Raw genomic sequence first — 21,681 nt, forward strand, 5'->3', positions numbered from 1 at the left:
TGCACACAGTCACTCAAATTGCATTTCTACACATTGTTTTTTATTATGGATTTAACAAGCAGTATTAGAAAAGATAAGAAAAATCACAGCTGCAGATCATTACAATGGATACAAAAATCTGCCTGGGTGATATAATCGGCTGCTGAATCTGAACAGGGTCAGTCTGCGAGTTGTACAAAGAGGTAATACAACAGTAAATCAGGTCTGTTTTCTTCCATTGCTCTGAATTCTTGATAGACTTTAGATTCATTGCACACTCCTGGTTCAGAGCCATGTGTGCAAATGACAGACCGAAAGATCAAATCCCATTCCCTTGCAAAAACAGAACTTTTTGCACACCTGGGACTAATGTATTTGGAAGACATTTGCAAGATATCTGACATAGGAACCTTAGGATGCTTTTTGGTGTTTAAATAGAGGAGTGTTCAAATAATGCATCTTTCATCCCCAGCCTGAACATTAGAGACTCTTGTAACAAATGGGATCGCTGATCCATTTGGCTCAAGAACGATTCCCAAGGCTGCTTTTTGCATCTCCTGGCCTTACTCCTCTGATCTGCTCCACTGCATGTTCTTTTTAGGAAGAAGAAGAAGAAGCCAACTTCTGTTCCTAGAAGCTTCCTGCAGCAGCGATCATGCGATAAAGCAAAGTACAAGGCTTTTCCAGCCCACCCAAATGACACTGGACACTGGGTTATTTGCAATTTCATTTTCCACCCCCCCTTTCTGCATTTTGGGGACTGCTACAGCCTGAAGTGGGTCCTGAGGGCTAGAAAATTGCCCTTGCCCCAATGCCCAGATCATGCCCATCTATGTCATTGTTATTCACTTATCACAATGGTTGTTAAAATTTTCAGATGGGGGACTTTCCCAGCTGTGGGATTTGAATTCAGGACCATCAAAGCACTGAGCAGCAGCTGAGCGACAATTGGACCCCTCAGCAAAACTCTGGCACACGCTACCCAAGTGCTGGCATTATGGTTTTCTTTGCGGGGAGAAATCTGAGAAGGGGCTGACAGTTCAGTTTGTACCTAGAAGCAAGATTGGAGCGTTTTGTTTAAAAATCCCCAAAAGCTTTCTCCATGTTTCTGTGTGTTTTAGGAGTAAGGCACCTGAAGGCTCAGTCCAAGAAACTCTCTTTTGGATGGCATGATTTTGTTGTAGGAAGTTCTGTCGACGGAGCTGGCGGAGGAGTTCAGTTTGGTTCGTAGCCTTGATGGCCGCTGGCCCTATTTATTGGCCATCTCTCCATTAAGCCCAGTAGATGGGGACGCTGCTGCAGAGGATGTTAATGGTGGTGCCCAGCAAGGAACGGTCAGCCAGAGGCTCAGGGTGGCCTTCCATCATCTCCTCCTCGCCTTGTTGGAAAGGTGGCATGATAGGCTTCATCTATAAGAAAGGCCAGAGAAGAGATAAAGAAACAGGTACTTACTTACTCCTCTAAGGATTCTTCCAGAGGGAGGAAATGTTCCAGAAAGTGCAGGACTTCTCATGAATGACTGGAAGTGACCCCCAAAACTGGAGATTGAGGCACTGGGAAATGATGTCTGCAGGATTTTCCCAGTCACAGGATCCCTTGAGACAAGCAATTGTGACATACCCTCCAACTGTCTCGATTTGGCAGGGACAGCTGGACAGATAACAAGAACAAGAGAGGCCAGAAATACTTGTCTCATCATCTAAATTTGTGTCCCTTGGCCCCAAATTCAAGACAAGACTGTCCAGCCCACCAAACCGCAGCACCGTTTCTGTGCCCAGCCCTCTCCTCGTCTCACCTGGACCTCTTGGAACACCTTGACCACAGCGTCCAAGCTTTGGATGTCCTCCTTATCCATTCGGGTGAGGTAGCAGGACTGTCCTCTTGGCCAGGATCGATAGCCAATCACCAGCTGCATAAAGACAAAGCTGGGACTAAATGGGGTTGTGGAGTGTAAAACTTTGCATGCAGAGTTGCACTGCATTGACTGCACCAACTGTAAAATGGGAAGAATTACTCATTCTCCCTTTCCTATTTGTAAATGACTCGCTGCAGGTATAGTTGGTCTGTCATATCCACAGATTCCTTGTCCATGGATTCAGCTATCCATGCCTTGAAAATATTCCAAAAAGATATAAATTCCAAAAAATAAATCTTGATTTTGTTGTTTTATATAAGGGACACTATTTTACTACTCCTTTGTATTTAATGGCACTTGAGCCTCCACAGATTTTGGTATCCACAGCAGGTCCTGGAAGCAGGGCTGGGGAGTAGTGGTGATTTTGGGGTTACTCCTTGTCCTACTCTGGAGTAAGATTTTCCCCCCTTAATGTTACTCTTACTCCTGTAAAAACCTCTTACTCTTTACTCCTTACTCCTACTCCCCCGCCTTGTCTAGAAGTAAATCCTAGTGGATACCAAGGACCCACTGTATAACCAAGCCAAAAGACTACACAGCACTATCCAAATGGAGAAAGCATGATACCTGAAGCTCTGCAACCAGGAGGACCAGAAACCCATTCTCAAAGTGAGAGCCTCCAGTCCTAAACAGGCTTCAGAGAAAGAGCTCTGCAACAGCTGTGATAAGCATAAAACCCTACAAGATTTTCATTGGGAAGCAGTGAACTCCATGCTTACGTTACTGAAGTCGTACACTACTGTGGCAGAAGCGTTGGCCTCGACGTGGACGTGGAAGGTTGCCAACCTCTCCTTTTGGCTCATTGAAAGGTGCTGCGGGGAGCCTTTGCCATCCAACCCTTGGATTGTCATCTGCAGGACCTACAAAGCAAAAGAGGAGAACAGTAGCATCATACGTAGACATAAATAATTATTATACTTGCAATGGTACAAAAGGTCCAGAAGAGCACTGAGAAGGTTGCAGTGGATTAATAAATATAGACCTAGGCTGTATCTGCACTGGAGAATTAATGCAGTTTGACACCACTTTACCTGTCCTGGCCCCATCCTATGCTAATGGACTAGGACTTAACTCTTTGAGGTCTTTACCTCCAACAAAAGCAAGACTACAATTGATGAGTGTTACCTATACAGCACCTAAAAGTTTTCCCAGATGTAACAGTACAGGGACTTGTTGAGAATTTCTATGTTCTCTGCCCAAGAAAGGACCAATTAATAAATAGAAAGGGAAGTTACTTTTCTGTTGTTAATGGAACTGAAATGTTCACATTTGTCTTTTATTGTCCTTTGTCCCTGGTCCCATGATGGCCAAAAAGGATGTTCAATAGGGAGTCAGTTTAGGCTTCAGGAAGGAAAATAGTCATGGCATTTTTGGGGGCATATGTGCATGACCATGTAGTTGACTCACCATCTTAGGAGATGGCCTCCTACTACACTTACCGTCTCCGTGTGCTTCTCCGTGATGTGCAACCCCATCAATAGGAAGCCCAGGACGACCAAGACGATCACGACCACCACGACAACAATGATCAGGGGCTTCTTGCAAGGAAGTCCAGGGAGCCGGGGGGATGCTGAGTAGACCTGTGGCGGCAGCAAAGAACCAAGGAAAGGCAAAAAGGATGCAGATCTTCATAGGTCTCATGTATGAGTACACGCTAAATCTCCCATATCTGAAATGCTTGGGACTAGAAATGTTTTGGATTTTAGAATGTTTGCATATACATAATGAGATCTTGTGGATATGGGACCCAAGTTAAACATGACATTCATCCCACATCTTACAGCCTGTATCTTCAGGCTACATGCTAAACCAATGCTGTTTTGAGCTGTTTTCAGGTACCCTTAGGCTCCCATTAGGAAACTGTATAAAGGAGTACAGTACAGTACTAGATACCTCCTTGTCTAATGTCCAATAAAATACTTAATGCCGTTGCCAGGAAGAGCATCCCAGCAAGACTGACCTGGCCCATGGGGTGCCATCCGTTGGGACGTTCTCCTACACAACCCTCCATGCAATGAAGAGGAGCTAAGGAAATGCCCAGAGAGTCTCTCTTCCTGCAAGCTGGCCCATGCTAAACAAACAAAGGGCTGAAGCACCAGAAATGTTGTGGGCTGCATTGGCTCTCTCTGTTTCTCCGGCTAATCCCTCCCCATGGATTCCATTGCAGCCATTACCTTCAGGAGCAAAAAATCTCTCCCCGAGGAAGGAGTGAGACTCACCGGTGGTGCATCAGCCATCAGAGCCTCTTTGCTGGTGCTGCCACCAGCCTCCATCTTGTGATAGACCTCCATGTTGCCACTCAGCTGCCCTTGCTGCAGTCTTGCTCTCTGACAGCAAGAGAGTCCTTCCTTATATAAACAGTGTGCCACACCTTGGCAGGTGAGTGTCCCAGGTGATGTACCAGCTGCTCCTTGGTTGCTTTCCAACTCCTGTTGGCTGGTAGCCAAGTTTTACCTTTGTCTTTAAAAAGGTAATTGATGAATCAAACAAGTCTTCATTGAAGTTTTGGATGAGTGCCTCGGAGTCAAGTCAAGAAACTCTTGAGAAAAGCATACTCATCACCACAAGGGCCTCTCTGGAGTCAAAGGGCCTCTTGTTCTCCTGAAAGCCAAAGTCAACTTCTTCTCCAAGGTGCAATGTGTTCTTTTATCAGGACTTCCTTTCATTAGTGCAGAGAGAAGGTTCTTGAGATGTTTGGAGAAAGAAGGTGATGGAAACCTGTTTCTTTTCTAGGTCGTAGGAAACAGAACAGAGAGTGTATTGAGGTTGGGAGATGCCCAGTTCACCATGGTCCCTGGGTTGGGAGATCAGCCAGCCCTGCAGATGTTGTTGGACTGCAACTCCCAGCAACTCCCGCCAGCATAGCCAATGGGGAAGAATGGTGGGAGATCCAATCCAACAATATCAAACATAAGAGCCTGTCCAGTTTATAGAGATCATCTGAGGAGGGATTTTTCTCAGTCCCACCGCCTTCACAGGCACATTTGGGAAGGACAAGGGAAAGGGCCTTCTTGGTAGCTGCTCCCAGGCTATGGCCCTCCCTGCCACAAGGGAATAGGCTGACCCCCTTCCTTCTCTCCATTGACCAGCAGGTAAGACCTTTTAATTTGTAGATGGATTTGGATACTGAGTGACTATGTGAGAAGGTCTTTCAGTAGTGTGAGGGTGTTTCATTTTTAAAATGGTTCTTGATATACTTTTAATTCATCATATATTGTTCGGCCATGGAAACCCACCAGCTGATCTTGGGCAAGAGCAAGGCAATGGCAAGCCTCCCCTGAACAAATCTTGCCAAGAAAACCCTGTGATAGGGTTTAGGGTTGCCATAAGCTTGCAATGACTTTAAGGTACACAACGGCAACAACAATACTTTTAAGTAGTAATATGCATTTTGAATTCATGGTGTGTGTGGTGTGCCTTCAAGTCACTTCCAACTAATGGTGACCCTAAGGTGAACCTATCACAGGCTTTCCTTGGCAAGTTTCACTAGAGGGGGTTTGCCATTGCCATCCTCTGGGGCTGAGAGAGTGTGACTTGCTTGAGGTCACCCACTGGGTTTTCATGGCCAAACCAGGATTCAAACATCATTCTCCAGAGTTGTAGTCCAATGCTCAAACCGTGATATGTGCCACCTTGGGAAATCAATCAGTCAATAAATTCAGAGAAATCAATCAACTGATCAATCAATCATTATCTGGAGAGGCACATGATCCTCAGCCTTGCGACAGGAATTCTGAGAGGTATACCAGATGCTTCGTTGGAGATTTCCTTCGTTCATTGCATAAAATGGTTGGCACTCTTCTAGGCTCAGAGCCACTCAGAATGGCTTCACAAACACCAGTCCATCTCCTCCTCCTCTTCCTCCTCACAGTTTGCTCTTTGTTGTCTGGAACACAGCTGTGCCTGGAACGAGAGTTGTTTGTGGCCGTGCCACACGCAGCAATCGCAGCTCGTGCCCGCTGTCCATTGTCTGACAACAACATGAACCCCCCAAGGAGCAAAGCATGAAAGGATGAGTTGCACCAGGCGGGTGATGGAACAGTCTGGACAACAAGAAGAAAAGGCCCAAGGTGTGGTGAATTAATTCATATTCCCATGGCTGCTACTAGAGTGCCCAGATACCAGAATCACCTGGGCTTTCTTCTCCAGACAGGGAGGAATCTCCAGCCAAGAGCATGGTCCCAAAAGCGTACATTCCCAAGTCGGTATTAGACTTGATTTTTTAAAAAAATAAATGAATGGCACCCTCTGAGCAACTACGGTTTATGCTTAATCTGCAACATCACTAAGGGCTGCTGCTTTTCACATCACCGGGATCCATCCCTTGGTCTCAGATTTTTGCCTTGAAATCCCAGGGCAACCTTGAGAGAAGCGGCCAGAAAAATGATGCTCCAGAGAGCCTGGAGACATTGGGGGCCAAAAAGCAGCCTCATGGGACCACATTAGGGTTGTCAGGTGTAATAAGGGACACATCTATTGAAATTCTCTCTTCTACACTATTACAGGTTCAGGGACCTTGTCCTTGATTTCACTTGGCAAGCCTAGATCCCACTTTGCCCACCTATGGCTTATTCCATCAACATGTCCAAAGAAGTGAACTGCAATCTACAAAAGTTCCTGCTAGAATAAATCTGGTATTTTTCAAGGTGCCATCAGAACTCCTGTTTTGGATTTTCCTGTTGTCTAGCCAGTGCGGTGTAGTGGTTTGTGTGTTGGACTATGACTTGAAACCAGGTTCGATTCCCTGCTTAGCTATGAAACCCACTGAGTGATGTTGGGCAAGTCACATGCTCCCAGCATTTGGGGAAGGCAATGGCAAACCTCCTGAGGATGAGAGTGTGTGACTTGCCCAGTGGCTTTCCATGGCCTAGGTGGGAATCAAACATTGCTCTCCAGAGTTGTAGTCCAAAGCTCAAACCACAGCGTCACCCTGGCTCTCTAAGGGTCACCTTAGGGTCTCCATAAGTCAGAAATGACTTGAAGAAGCACATCAACACGAACAAAAAGCATCGGCACCCCAAGTGGCTGCTTGGATTGCATGGCAGGGTCCCAATGCATGCCCTGCATGGACGATTTGCCACTGACTCTGGGGCTGCTGCAGATGGACTCAGCGATGCTCCAGCCTGCTGTGCTCTCCTTCATGTGCCGCCTGCCTTTTGTTCCCACCCCAGGGACAATCCCACAGCTGGGCCACCCCCTTAGCCATGCTTTCATCACCCTCCCTGCTGGTCTGCCACTGGTCCTTGCTTTCTTTCTTGCTCTCTTTCCCTCCTCCCCATCCGTCATGCCAGGCGTGGAGGAGGGCAGCTTTCTGCAGAGCTGAAAGAGACAGCAATCTGCCAGTTTGGCTTCAGAGGCAGGCAGAGAAAACACTCAGGCACTGAGGAGGAGAAGGAGACCAGCTGAAAGCATCTCCTTTTGCTGCCTTTGGGACCATAACCTGCTTCTTCTTCTCTCTGGAGTAATTTAACAGGGGTCTCCAAATCTTGGTTTGGAAACAGCCATGGCTGAGATGCCTTTCTCCCTGGTGCAGCTCCTTCTCCTCTGCTTGCTAGGCCTGGCCTGCCTTTGGTTGCCTCCAGCTTCCTCTCGGAGACCCCCACGGCCTCCACCGTGCCCCCCGAGCTGCTCTTGCACCCGGGACACCGCCTTCTGCGTGGACTCCAAGGCCATCCCCAAGAACCTACCTCGAGATGTCATCTCACTGTAAGTGACATGGGTGGGATGCTCCAAAGGGCGAAGGTGGGCAAGCTCTCTATAGCTTTCTCTCTTGGGGAGCAGGTATCACTACCTAGCAACTAAACATCCCCAGAATGTGTGTATGTGTTAAAGATGAGACAGGGGTCCAAGATTGTCAAGCAAGGCATGATGAATTTTGCTCATTTACAGATGGGCTTTGATGTCCGAATCACATCCCCTATGGTTTTTGTTTTTAAAAGCCTTCATGCAAAAATAACACACTCCTGTGTGTGTCTCTCTGTGTCTAACATTCCCTCCCCCTCCTCCTCTCTCTCTCTCTCTCTCTCTCTCTCTCTCTCTCTGTGTGTGTGTGTGTGTGTGTGTGTGTGTAGAGCATCCCCTCCCCATTTCATTCCTAGGAAGGCTCAATTGCCATAGCAATCCCAGTCTCTTTCGTGCTGTGTTTGAGGGTCTTTCAAAGCATGCTTGTGATTGACCCTCCTTGCAATATATAGATTTATTATGATCAACTGATCAAACATCACAAACATAAATCAACAAACAAACTCTTTGCAAGAGTTCATGTCCCCCAGTGCATTGGTCCAATTTTGGGCTGGGAGATGGGTGGATTCAGCCCATTATAATAGGGGGATAGCCTAGCCATGGGGGGAGTTAAAGACCATCTCAACTCTCCATTGTGGGATATATTTTAGCATCTATCAGGGATCAAAGCAAGGAACTGAACCTAGCCAACTGAGGGACCAGTTAGAGTGCAAATGCAAAAAGGGAGTGTAAGGCCAACAAGCGGAGAAATGGGTCAAGATTAATGGGCGAATCTGTGAATGTCTTAGAGGAGCAAAGGGGCAAAGGGTTTGGAGAAACATAGGGTCTTTCAGTGGATGAAAGCCCTTTTGCTGGCATTATACTGCAGCTGGTGATGGTTGGTTTGCACCTAGAGAAAGGGAAGAGGTCCTTCAAGATGCTCAGGTGAATATAGCATTTTGCATGAAAAGGCCATAGGCAAGGTTTCGGATGGATTCACGCTTGTAGCTAAACCACCTTTTCTCTTTGGGGAGCAAGACTTCTCTGCTTTCAGTGCTGTGGACTGAACAGCTGGATCCATGAACCTGCTTGAGGCCATCCCCAAATTTCTCTCCATGGTTTGGAGACCAGGGGCATGTGCTCATGCTTAGCTTCACTGGTGGCTGCTGTATCCATAGGCTGGTGGTGAATTTTTTACCCCCCAAAATGAGGGACGGCCATACCACCCTGAACACGCCCGATCTCGTCTGATCTCAGAAGCTAAGCAGGGTCGGGCCTGGTTAGTACCTGGATGGGGGGGGATAGCGCCTTTAAAGTTCAGAGGAAAATCCAGAATGGAGTCACTGCCTCATTGGCATGGGAGACATGAACCACCACATTATGGCATGTCTTGATGGGGCAGCATCACCAAACTACAAATCCCAGGACTCCACAGAGTTCTCTAGCTGATTATTCTAAGTACCCTCCCTGAACTACACATCCCAGGATTCCACAAATTGCAGCCATGGCAGTTAAAGTGGAATCAAAGTGCTATAAATGCATAGCATGGAAGACCAGTAGTCTATCCCCCTGAATTATAATTCCCAAGGTCTCTTGGCTGAGTCCTCAGTCCCTCATCTCAGGGTGTTTTGGGAACCTTAGTTCAGGGCGTGGATTAGACCTCTCTAGCAGAGGATGCTAAATCCCTCCCCAAACTACAAATCCCAGGATGTCTGTCTGTAGGGTGCAGCCAAGACAGTTAAAGTACTATTGGAGTACTGTAACTGGGCAGTGCAGTTCCCAGTTTGTAGGACGCTTGCTTTTGGCATCTCCCTGGTGCTTTCTGCCAGCCTGGTCTGTCCAAAGGCCAACCTCAGTATCTGCATTGATTTGTTTAAGTGGTTTCCCGGCCCTTTTGCAACCAGCCGCTAATCTGGCAAATGGAGAGATCTTTAAATACATCCTTTCTGCCCAGGGACTGCCAGGTTGCTATCGTTCTTGAGCCGCGTTCAGTTCAAATGGGTGAAAACAGTGGGATTTTACATAAATTACAGCTTGGGTCTCCCTTATCTGAAATGCGTGGGGCCAGAAACATTTGGGATTTTGGAATTGTTTCTCTGGGTTTTTGGAATATTTGCATCTGCATAATGAGGTCTCTTGGAAACGGGCCCCAAATCTAAACTCAAAATTTATTTGTTTTTAGTATATGCCTTGTACACATAGCCTGAATGTCATTTTATGCATAATATTTTAAATAACGTTGTGCATGAAACAAAGTTTGTGTACACTAACCCAGCATAAAGCAAAGGAGTCACAGCCACTCATGTGGACAATTGTGGATTTTGGAGTATTTGGGATTTCAGAATTCCAGATAAGGGAACTCAAACTGTATAGGGAATGTAATGAAATTTAATAAATTATAATAATTATTATAATTATTATTGTTAGTTTTCTATAATCAGCCTCAAAGGCAAAGACAAACCCTTTTGAACAAATCTGGCCAAGAAAGCGGCCAAACTACAAATCCCAGCATCCCTTAGCATTGAGTCATGGCACTTAAAGCAGTGTCAAGCTGCATTAATTCTGTAGTGTAGATGCGCCCCCAGACAGCCATTGAGATGTTGCAATGCCAAGCTTTACCCGGGCTGGCTAGGGCTGCTGGGACATGCAGTCCAGAGGCGCTGTATTAACCCTCTATGCATAACCAATACTCTATTTATCTGGTTGCTAGATGTTCCCTCCGGACATTTTGTGAGCATCTGATCTACAGCCTGCGCCGTCAGCCTTTTGTGATGCCGAAGCGCATCCTCCTGCCAGGATATCTCTGATCGTCTCTTTTTACTTCTCTCATCTCCTTGCAGGACCCTGATAAATGCGCACTTCAGTGAAATCAAAGAAGCTTCCTTCGCTCACCTTCCGTTCTTGCAGTTCCTGTACGTCTACTTGCCTCTTTGTCTGGCTCTGGAGATGTCTGGGGCCGAAGCAGACCTTGCTTTTGCCATTTTAATATAAGGGACCCCATTTCACTACCCCACTGAAGAGAATGGGACTTGAGCATCCATGGATTTTGGTATCCACAGAGGGTCCTGGAACCAAACTCAATCAGATACAGATACCACTGTAGTCAGTCAGTAAATACACCCTCCTTTGCTATTTAAAATATAGTAATGCTAGCAAAGAGTGGGCAAAGTGCAGGCTATTGATTCCATTAGGCCTTTGGGACCCTCAAGTGCAGCCCCTGAAACTCATCCAAACCCCACAGACTAAAGAAATAATTTAAAAATAGGCCAGTTTTCCAAAATTTATTTGGCCCCTGAACCATCCAAAATACGCCCAAACTATCACTTGCTTTCCCTGACCCTCCTTTTCCAGGACATGTCCTCCATTTCAACCTTCTGTCCAGGAGGCATTCCAAAAAGTCCTCCATTTGGAGCCTGGCATAGGAGTTTATCACAACAGGGCTGGTTTTGACATTAAAGAGAGATTAAAGCGCATTTAAAGCATCCCGCAAATGAAGCAGAAATGGCAAGTAATTGCATGAATGATTATCCTGCGCAATTGCAAATAAAGTGATATCGGAAATGCATTGTCGCTGAAATCCTGAAAGTAAAAAGATGCGCGTTGATGCTTCTTTGTAACCACTTTAATGGCAGGTTTTGTGGGACATCATGTGAAATAGTTACACATAATTACAAAATTTTTCTGGGACATTCACGGGACAAACTCCTGATCTCCTTTGTGTGATAAACTCCTAAGAAGCATGAACTTATATTCCTATGAGTGTTTTCAGCTTTTCTTTTGTAATGTCCTCCATGTTTTGGTGCCTTGTCCTCCTTTTGCGGTCACCCTTCAAAGGACCATCCAAAGCTCCCAGAACCTCCTCACAAAGGAAATCTTTTAAAATGTGCTGAAAATTGGTCAAAAATTGCCTCACTTTGGGCATGATAAAATGGGGCAGCCCATTGGGTGAGCAAAGTTTGGAAAAACGCCCCCCCCCCCCATTCCCTGCCCAGTTGCCCACCCCTGCCCTATATGAGCAACCCCTGTTAGCATCCTATCTCACCAATTCTAATCATGTGCCTTTTTTCTTTGCAGGTTGTTGAACTCCAACAAGTTCACCATGATCCGGGACAATGCCTTCATGGGACTCTCGCACCTGCAGTACCTGTATGGATGCATGCATGCATGCATGGGGTTGCTCTTCTTGGGGTCCCAGTTTTAGGGCAGAGGCAGGTGGCGGAATAGCTATCAGGGGAGGCAGAGGTGGAATTGGGGCAAGTATGAGAATATATAGCCCTTGTGTGTCTATCCCATGCCATTTGGGGGGGGGGGGTCTTTCCACTCCCCAAAACTTTGAATCAAAAGGATTTATCTATGTATTGACTCACCTTGCAACAATGGCCTCATTCCCACTTACAAAAAAAGCTGTTTGCAATCCGAATTGATGGATCAATTCAACAGCAGAGCATGGTTCCCACTACATTTGCCCCACATGTTTCCCTGTAAAACAACCCACATTGACGAATGAATTGGTTCAAAATGGACCCTCTGCAGCCAGTCGAAGGGCAAATTTAAATTGATTCTGATCCGCATCTGGTTCACACTTGCATGGAATCGATTTATCCAAAAAGATGTGGAAAACATCAGCGTCAAAAAGACGTCGGTTAAATGGACCTAGCACATGCCCCCCCTCTCCAAATCACTTCATTGAACTGATTCAAGTGGGAAGCAGGGTCATTTGAACTGATTCAAACCGATTTATGATCTGGTTTAAAAGGTAATGGGAATCAGGCCAACAAATGGAGTAGTTGGGGCTGACGTATATTTATGTATGTATTTATTTATGATTTTCACAGAGCTCAAAAAACCTTTTTGAGCAGCATCCTGGCCTGATCAATGTTAAAAAGCGTTTGCCTTGTTTTTCCTCTGCAGGTTCATAGAGAACAACGAAATCCAAGCCCTGTCGAAAAACACTTTCCGTGGACTCAAATCCCTGACGCACCTGTGAGTTATGCCTTGCACATAAACACATGTTGCAGGTCTGGGTGAAGTGGGCCTTGCAAGCACCTGAGAAGCTAATATTGTTAGGATAGGAAGATTCAGATGTCTCTGTAACCAGAAATGAGGGATACCAGACTTGGGTTTTCTAATGCCATAAGGGTTCATATTGACAGTGGTGAGGAAGGTTGGTCTTTGCAATCCAACTGAAGCTGGATGTATGTTTTCCCACCTGCCACTGAATACACTTGGGTGAAAAAGGTGAACACTTGCATGTTTCAATCCCCATGGAAAAAATAATGTTGTGTTCCTTCCTTCTATGCACTCATTTCAAAAACAAAGGGGAGAAAATATTTAGTACAATATTTAGTGGAACATTACTTCGATGGCATTTCAAATGTACAATTTTTCAGCTTTTGCTGGAGAACCTAACAGCTCAACATCTCTTCCTTCTTTTATTTCAGGTCTTTGGCCAACAACAATCTACAGACGTTGCCAAGGGACCTCTTGAAGCCCTTAGACATCCTCAGTGACTTGTAAGGTTTCTTTTTTCTTTATTGTTGCTATAAATCTTTGGGTTTTTTTGGGAGGGGAGATAGGGTGATGATGGATTGCAATTGCCTGGTCATCTCTTCTGCATTGCAACCCAATGCATCCCACAGGTTTATGGCAAGGCAGAACAACATCACAAAAAAGAATGGGTCTTTATAGCCAAAGATGATTTGCAGACTCAGCAATTGAGGTGTGAAGGACTTGGAGAAAATGGAGAATCCTAGAGTCTTGAAACTGGAAGGGACTCCAAACCATTTTGTCCAGTCCCTGGTATGCAAAGATACAGGACTAAAGCCCTCCTGAAAGATGCCCACCCAATCTCTGCTCAGGGGGGCAGTGAATCCAGGTTATGATTAGCTTCAGTTGGGGTTTCCAAGGGTTTCGATTTATTTGGTGGAAATTGTTCAGCACCTTTAAGGTCTGAGCTAAAATATAGAGAGGATTCATCACCCCATCAAGATGGGATCCACCAGCCACTATTGGGGTCTAAGCTTCTATTTCCATAGTGAAGTCAAGTTTGGAACCAGACTTTCAGTATCTGTTTTGGGATTGCACTGAAAGGAAGGACTCCATGCGCTGGGTGGTTACTCCTGCATTGTCTGCCCCCAACAGAGACCTCCGTGGCAATGCCCTGATTTGTGACTGCAACACCAAGTGGCTGGTAGAGTGGATGGAAAGCACCAACACCAGCGTCCCAGCCATCTTCTGTGGAGGTCCCCCGCGGTACCAAGGCCAGAAGATCCGGGAACTGCCACTCAAGGACTTTGACTGCGTCACGACTGGTAGGCAATGGCTAAGATTTACAAGGCCTTTTTGGAAATGGGATTTTAAGCAGAAATGTCTATGATGAGTAAGCGCCAAAGATGCTGCATCAGGAGAAGATAGATTTCTGGCATTTATTTGCATTACTGAGTCTTATGTCATCTATTTCTTCTTTCCTTTCATAAAAAAAATCTGGCTTCTAATCCATAGAGCATTGAAGATTCATTTGCAGACACCTTCTGCAAAGGGCTCCAGGGGTGGGCGATTAACATTTCTCCTTTACCATCTACATTTGCAGGTCACACTTTCCTTGCTGTCACATCTGTGTGGTTGCCATATCAGTGAAGCATTAAATCCATGCCAGTTTTGATTCCATATTTTAAAGGGGATTTCCAAGGGGCATTTCCCAGAGTAGGGATGCCTCTACACTGTAGAAACAATGCAGTTTGACACCGCTTTAAGTGCTGTAGCTCCATCCTACGGATTCCTGGGATTTGGAGTTTTACAAACAGTGCTGGTGCCTCACAAATTGCAGGTTTATGTACAATGGAGCCATGGCAGTTAAAGTAGTGTTAAAGTATATTGTTTCTCCAGAGCAAAGATGCATCCTACATTCAGCATCTTGGATAGTTTCTTTAAAGGACTGTTTGGGAAATGCCAGTTCTCAGCCAGCCAAGGTTTTATGGGTGATGAACAGAAACTGATGGACGACATGTCTCTCTGGCTCTTTCCCACATCAGATTTTGTGGTGCATCAGGTCCTGCCTTTCCAGTCTGTGTCTGCAGAGCCCTTCTTGTATGCCAGCGATCTCTATGTGGCTTTGGCCCAGCCTAGCTCCAGCAGCTGTGCCATCCTCAAGTGGGATTATGTCGAGCGCAAGTTGCGGGATTTTGACCGTATCCCTGGTAAGGAGCAATCACTGAACCTAATGGGACACCCATAATTGTTAGGGAGAATGTGCTTAGCTCTAGAGATGTACAATTTCAGGAAATTCTGAAGCCTGGGGGGGGGGGGGGGAATCCAGGGCTGAGATCCTGTTTTGGGAGATGCAGCTACAATGACGGACCTCCACCATTGTACCTATGTCTCCCAATCCTTCCTTCAAAATCCAATCGTTGAAGCTAGACTGCCTCCCCCCCCCCCCCCACACAAAAAAGAAGGGTTTCCAAAATGGGGCATTGGGTGATGATGTATCCAGCCCTCTGATGTCTCTGCCTTTTCCGTTTTAGCCCATTCAGCTGTCTATTGTAAGCCGATTGTGGCCGAGTCCCAGCTGTACGTCGTAGTGGCCCAACTTTTTGGAGGCTCCTACATTTACCGCTGGGACACCAACATCGACAAGTTCATCAAGATCCAAGACATCGACAGCCAAAAGATCCGCAAGCCCAATGACATCGAGGCCTTCCAGATCGAAGGCGAGTGGTTCTTCGTCATCGCTGACAGCTCCAAGGCCGGTTCCACCAGCCTCTACCGCTGGAACCAGAATGGCTTCTATCCCCACCAAGATTTGCACTCATGGCACCGGGACACAGATGTGGAGTATGTGGAGATCGAGGGCAAGCCCCGGCTGATCATCTCCAGCAGCTCCCAGGCCCCCATCATCTACCAGTGGAATCGGGCCCAGAAACAGTTCATCCACTTGGGCGACGTGGCGGAGGTGATGGACGTCCAAATGGTCAAGCATTTCCGGATCAAGAGGGACAACTACTTGTGCCTGAGCCGCTACATTGGGGACTCCAAGGTGGTCAAGTGGGAGGGTCAGCGCTTCACGGAGGTGCAGACCCTGCCTTCCCGGGGATCCATGGTCATGGAGCCTTTCCGAGTAGCTCAGCGCCAGTACATGGCCCTGGGCAGTGACTTTTCCTTTACCCACATCTACCTGTGGGACGAAGAGAAGCAGAGGTTCAACAAATTCCAGGAACTCTCTGTCCAAGTCCCCCGCGCTTTCCGCCCCATCCCTTTAGAGGACATGAATATCCTGCTGGCCCCAAGCTTCAAGGGGAACACTCTGGTTTACAAGCATATTGTGGTAGACCTCAGCTTGTAAGCAAGTGGGACATTGCCCTTCCTTACACCCCACTAGACACCACCCGTTCTTCCACGAAAGGTGTCCTCCTGCATCGAATGGCACCTTGGCACTATAACTGCTTGGAGCAAGGCTGCTTACTCACTGTCCTCCCTGAATCCCTTCCACTTGTATATCAGGGGTAGTCTTAATGATGGAGCCAATGGAACACTGCCAGCCTAATCTCCAACACCCTTGTAAGGGAGACCTTGCAAAGGAGTAGGCTGGGTAACACAGTAGATGGAGTGGGCTCCATCTCAAGTGACCCCTTGGTTAAGCCTTTGGGGACTTTGCCTCCCAGATCCCAATGTGCATCAGCAACCACCTTCTCTTTATGATGCACAGTCTTCTGCACTGTATGAAACTGACCTAATATCAATGCTCTCTCCTTGTTGGCTTGGCTGTGTATACAACAGCACCCTGCTCGATGCCTCCATGTTTTTGCACTACAGACTGTGTTTTCTTGGTCGAACCGTGTTCAGATCTTGCTGCCCAAATTTGAGCAGTGGAATATCTGCACCATCACAGCTGGTGCTTGGAAAGGTTACATTTTTTAGTCTCAATGCATTTCCCCAGTTAGTAAGGATGGTGACTATGCTGGCTGAGAAGGTTGTGGAAGTCGTGGGCCAAAAAAGTAACTTCTCCAAGCTTTGCCGATACCTGGTTGGACAACCTTGACATCGGCACAGATGGATTTTGTAAGCGATCCCTTGAAACAGCATTTGGGGATTCACAGGCCTGGATTCCATTAACAGTGGAATTCATTGTGTCCTTAAAGTGCATCCACAGCAGACGTTTATTTTGGAATGGACACTCTTTGCTCATTCACTTTCGCAGGAAATCTACACAACAGTGTCACCAAAGCTTTCTTCTTCTGTCCTTTCCCCCTCATGCATCCTCTCCGTTTCCTTGCAGACCTTCATAAAATCTGAGGACTTTTATCACACAAGGCTGCCAAAGCAGAATTACAGCAGGACAGTAGCATCTGTGGCCATACCTTATCACACAACATTGTGTGTGTCCTGTAGCTGCTTTGCCTTCCATCCATTCCTGGATCACTCCTTTTCATTGATGGGAAAGCCCATCATTGATTAACGTGTGATAAGTTCCTTCTGCTACAGTTCCAATATGCAGGCAGTTATATGATGCAAGTGGGCATGATTCTGCTCCTCTCCCCTTTCCTCCTTGCCATTTGCAAACAGGATGTGTTTCTCTCCCTCAATTTATTTTCTTTTTTCTTTTTATTTAATCAATTGCTGTGACTTTGCAATTGAAAATTTAAAAAATACAGGGCAAAATACACGCTAAGAAGGTCACAGGGCAGGAAAGTGGGGCTACAAAGGCCAGCATACAGAAGATAGAGCCTGGGACCATAGCAGCACCATGAAGAGCTGCGTGAAAATGGCTGTCTCCAACCCAGTATGTTTGTGTTTCCTACACTAATGGGATTGTGGCATCTTATCAGCCTGGTGTGATAAAGTTCTGACTGTTTTGGAGAAGGGATTAAAAGAGCAGTGGGGATGCCACAGTCCAAAGCACTTGATGACACTGTGCCACAATCCTGTCCTGAAAGCAACATGGTTCTTTTGCGTGTGGTGGTGTTTTGGATGCATGCTCTCTATGGTTCCCCTCTTTCACATCAACACACCTTCACAACCACCTTTCCAGTCACTGCCATTTTCGGAGAACATCCCCCCCCCCCAAAAATCACATTTTAATTTGTTCTAAACATTTGTTCACTGACATCAGCAATGATCAAAATAACGACTCAACGGCACTTAAATAATAAATAAGGGGTAAATTAACTCGTGTGTACGGGTGTGTATGTGCAAATTAAACACTGTTTTAATGTTCACCCCTGTGACTTGTCTTGTGAGATGGAAACCCCATTACGTTCACTAGGATTACACACAGGTAAATATGTACAGAACTGTCACCAGGCTGCAACCTTATTAATGCTTGACCTAGGATTGAATCCCATTAAACTCAGTGGAGCTTCCATAGCTCCCATATCAAGTGGAGGCAATGAGTCTATTCCAGGTCTTCATTAGCTTTGAAGCTCTTGGAAGCTGAATCTATTTAGGAATCAAGTCCAGAAATGTGAAGAACTGCCTCAAAGGTAAATTGGTGTGATCGGTGTAAAGAATAAAACTGGTTGTTAGGTTTCCTGAAACAACCCTAAATGTACTGGGATTAGGATATCAGGATAGTGGTAGCAGATAGAATCCATATCATTCTGGGCTTCTGAATTCTAAAGGCGCTTTTCCAGGTACTAAACCCTACCCTTTCAAACTAGTTCAACACCCTAGATAGCTCATTTTACCTTTGGATTCACTACTCCAGTGAATTATTATTTTTCATTGTTGCACGAAGGGGATAACTAGTTGAAAATGTGCATCCCAAGTGTGTGAGCTATTGCCTATCTGGTTGGACTGGCATTGAAGGAACGTATGCATTGTACAGCGCAGCTCCTGATAGTCAGAAATTGCAGCAGCCAGAGGACTCCAGAAGGTGGTGCCAGATCCATACTTGCAGAGGAACTTGGTAAGATGAATGGAGGTGGCAACTCCTCTTCATTTTTACAAGCTGGATTGAAGGGACTCTTCCTTAAACAAACACCTGCCTAAGTGCTCTAAAGGCACCCGATCCTGTCTCATATTGGAAGCTAAGCAGGTTCAGCCAAGGTTAATACTTGCAATGGAGACCATCAACAAATCCCAAGTGCTGGGGGCTCTATTCCAGGCAAAACCATCTCTGAGGATTCCTTGAATAAGAAAACCCTATGAAATTCACAGGGCTGCTATAAGTCAGCAGGTGACTTGAAGGCAGTTAAAGTGGTGCCAAACTGGGTTATTTCTCCAGTGTGGATGCAGCCCTGGTCCAAAGACCTTTGGCTGCACTCCATCCTTCTGGAAGTCCCAGTTCTGCACTCTGCTGAACAGGAAGAATTTGAGGTATTCAGAGGCATCCTGGCATAACATCCACTTCCGTATTATTAAGTAGGTGACATTTTAATTTTATTTATACATAATGCATTTTTCCTCCTACAAGAGCTTGCAAAATATTCATAGCTGCATCCAATCATGAACGCATGATAGTGTGGTGGCATATATCAAGACTTGCAGAAGCTTCCTGCACATGCTTTAATATTCCAGTCTTCAACCTGAGTCCCATTGCCACAGTTGTTAGCTCCAACTGGACACAATCCATTGAATCACCAGGGAGCTTAAATGCCAATACTGCAACCACAACGTTGTGAGTTTGATCCCAGGCAGGGTTCCAAGGTTGACTTAATCTTCCATCCTTTCGTTGGTTGGTAAAATGAGTCCCCAGCTTGTTGGGGGCAATTGGATTTGCATCGCAAAGCAATTTATTTATAAGTGGAAATGCGGCCCAGGAAAGAAGCTGCATTGACTATAGCCATCACACAACAACACAATGCTGCTTTCCATACCTTGCTTACTAACTTTATTTGGAGGCTCTTTTCCTCGCTCCTAGTTGCAGCTGCCTCTAACCTACAGAGGAAGCCAAAGAGCTGCAGAGGAAGAAACGAGGAAAACAACCACCAGGTCTTTTAAGGTTGGTTCCAAAAATGGACTGGATGTGAAATGTAAGCGATGCTCTTTCCGTGCCACAGAAATAGCAAAGCAATGAGGCAGAAACATGCTATAGTTTAGGGCTCTAGTTGATGTCTGAAAGCACAAGGAGGAATATAGCTAAGTAATAATGGATCATTATGTAGAGCATCTGCGATCGGAGAAGAGATGCGCAAGAGCCACAGACAAAGGATTATAAAAGTGTGTTGTGGCTCAGATCCACACGGCTGAGCACTTACTATGACCCACCATTGCACAGTGATAGTCTCCATTATTATTATTATTATTATTATTATTATTATTATTATTATTTCCTCCTCTTCCAAAAATAGGGGCTGAGACTATGGCTACTCTCAATGGACATTTGATTCTTATTAGTTTCCATACTGCTCTCTTGAGGCATTCAGAGTTTTCTCAGTTTCTCATCTATAAAACTAGTACTGACCAGACACCCTTCTTTTCCAGGACATGTCCTACATTCCAGCCTTCTGTCTAGGAGGAAATTCAAAATGTCCCCCTTTTTGAGCATGATTAAGAAGCATGCATTTCATGAGTGCTTTTAGCTTTTATCTCATCATGGTCTACAGTTTGCTTGGATGTCCTACATTTTGTGTTGCCTTGTCCTTCTTTGCTTTTTGGATATCTGATTATCCTCTTTATGCATTCAAGACCAAGCGCCTCTATAGATGGGAGGCTCAACGCAGCCCCTTTGAGCCCCAGTTGGAGGCCGGGGTAACCACACACTGCGGCCTCTGGAAGGAGCAAAAAGAAGCCCCAAAAAGGGGCTTCTTTCTGTATCCTGGAAGGGGCTTCATAAACACCGCGGCACGGCATCATGAGCCCCTTCTGCACAGCGCCATTTGGGTGCTGCACCCAGCATGCATCATGATGGCACGCACCATGCGGATGGGCACGCACCATGATGGTGGCCAGGCAGTGCGCTCAGCCCTAGTGCGCGTAGAGCCCCCAAGTTGCTTTTGCCAGTGATGGCTCCATCTCACATGTGCTGGTCTATGACTGTAATAAATTGTTGTTGTTGTTGTTGTTGACTCCATCTCACTAGGTGAAACTGTCTAGGCAGGCATTCAGCCGGAAGCCTCTCATGGTTCATCAGAGCTTTTCTCCAGCAAGTCTGTGCTAGCATTCAGGAATGCTGAAAAGTCTCACCTGCCTTTTTCTCCTCCAGCTGCCACACCAAAAGGCTTCCATTTATAGGCTGCAGCTGGGCAAGGCAATCCTGTTTTGCATAGGCAAGAGATCTCTTTCCTTCCCTCGACTCGCCTGGGTTGCTCAGGGTCACCAAAGAAAAGAGTCACCCAACCCTAATCCATATATCACATCTGTTTCTTGAGAAAGATGTGTTTTGAAAAGGTGCAGAGTTCTGGGCATATATATCTGATAAACAGATTTCTAGCTTTCTCACAACTGCAGTTTAGTATATTAGGCCTACAGTTTAATAAATGTTTGGTTAAAGACTAGACCTTTTCAGCTCCGAATGGTCCTTTTTGGATTTGGCTGCCGAATGGCCACACTTGCTGAATATTGCATTTGCGCTGCCGGATTTTGCTTTAGTGCGAGGTCAGCCCTGGGCCAAAATCCGATAATACATTTCCCCAGACAACCTTTCCATAGAAACAGAAGTCAAAGCTATATAAAAGCATCTTTTTATTATGATTTGCTTGTGTTCCTTCTTGGTCAATTTGACCTATAAACCAGAACAGAGTAGAGATATAAATCTTTATCATTCCTCATGAGGAGGTGTAACTCTTCCAGTTTTCTCCCCGATGTGGGATAACATTAATATGGCTGCGTATCCTGAATTGTTTCGTGAAATTATTCCAGGCATGGTTTTCTTTATGCGTGAGAGTCATGGTTTTGTGCAAACCCTTCGCAATTTGCATGCAAAGAACACAAAAATTCTAGAAATTCAAGGGAGGGGAATGTTTGTGCAAAAATTATGCATTTTATTAGTGTTTTATTGACTGTATTTCTATACTATTGTATCATTTTTATTGATGTAATCCCTCCTCGATCCTTGGGAGAGGCAGGAAATATAAATAAACAATTATTATTATTATTATTATTATTATTATTATTATTATTATTATTATTAT

General features: G+C 45.7%; 2 protein-coding genes across 2 annotated transcripts; one reads left to right on the plus strand and one right to left on the minus strand.

The window, feature by feature from the left end:
* Positions 1-4,206, minus strand: LOC121934818 (pulmonary surfactant-associated protein C-like). The gene is made up of 5 exons (XM_042475697.1): positions 4,114-4,206; positions 3,334-3,474; positions 2,614-2,754; positions 1,775-1,888; positions 1-1,388 (listed from the first exon to the last, which is right to left on the minus strand). Exons 1-5 carry the CDS (start codon positions 4,183-4,185, stop codon positions 1,251-1,253), a joined length of 606 nt encoding a protein of 201 aa, XP_042331631.1. The 5' UTR covers positions 4,186-4,206; the 3' UTR covers positions 1-1,250.
* A 2,898-nt stretch (positions 4,207-7,104) lies between these two features.
* Positions 7,105-17,826, plus strand: LGI3 (leucine rich repeat LGI family member 3). The gene is made up of 8 exons (XM_042477679.1): positions 7,105-7,600; positions 10,456-10,527; positions 11,690-11,761; positions 12,527-12,598; positions 13,057-13,128; positions 13,757-13,926; positions 14,647-14,811; positions 15,136-17,826. Exons 1-8 carry the CDS (start codon positions 7,398-7,400, stop codon positions 15,951-15,953), a joined length of 1,644 nt encoding a protein of 547 aa, XP_042333613.1. The 5' UTR covers positions 7,105-7,397; the 3' UTR covers positions 15,954-17,826.
* Positions 17,827-21,681: the final 3,855 nt, after the last annotated feature.

Source organism: Sceloporus undulatus, chromosome 6 (genome assembly GCF_019175285.1).
Source record: "Sceloporus undulatus isolate JIND9_A2432 ecotype Alabama chromosome 6, SceUnd_v1.1, whole genome shotgun sequence".
Classification (NCBI taxonomy): Eukaryota; Metazoa; Chordata; class Lepidosauria; order Squamata; family Phrynosomatidae; genus Sceloporus; species Sceloporus undulatus.

Coding starts and splice junctions, on each gene's coding strand:
- LGI3 (XM_042477679.1), top strand. CDS start 7,398: ATGGCTGAGATGCCTTTCTCCCTGGTGCAGCTCCTTCTCCTCTGCTTG. Junction 11,762..12,526: donor CTCTCGCACCTGCAGTACCT/GTATGGATGCAT, acceptor TTTCCTCTGCAG/GTTCATAGAGAACAACGAAA. Junction 13,129..13,756: donor TTAGACATCCTCAGTGACTT/GTAAGGTTTCTT, acceptor TGCCCCCAACAG/AGACCTCCGTGGCAATGCCC.
- LOC121934818 (XM_042475697.1), bottom strand. CDS start 4,185: ATGGAGGTCTATCACAAGATGGAGGCTGGTGGCAGCACCAGCAAAGAG. Junction 3,475..4,113: donor TGATGGCTGATGCACCACCG/GTGAGTCTCACT, acceptor CTGCCGCCACAG/GTCTACTCAGCATCCCCCCG. Junction 2,755..3,333: donor CGGAGAAGCACACGGAGACG/GTAAGTGTAGTA, acceptor TTTGCTTTGTAG/GTCCTGCAGATGACAATCCA.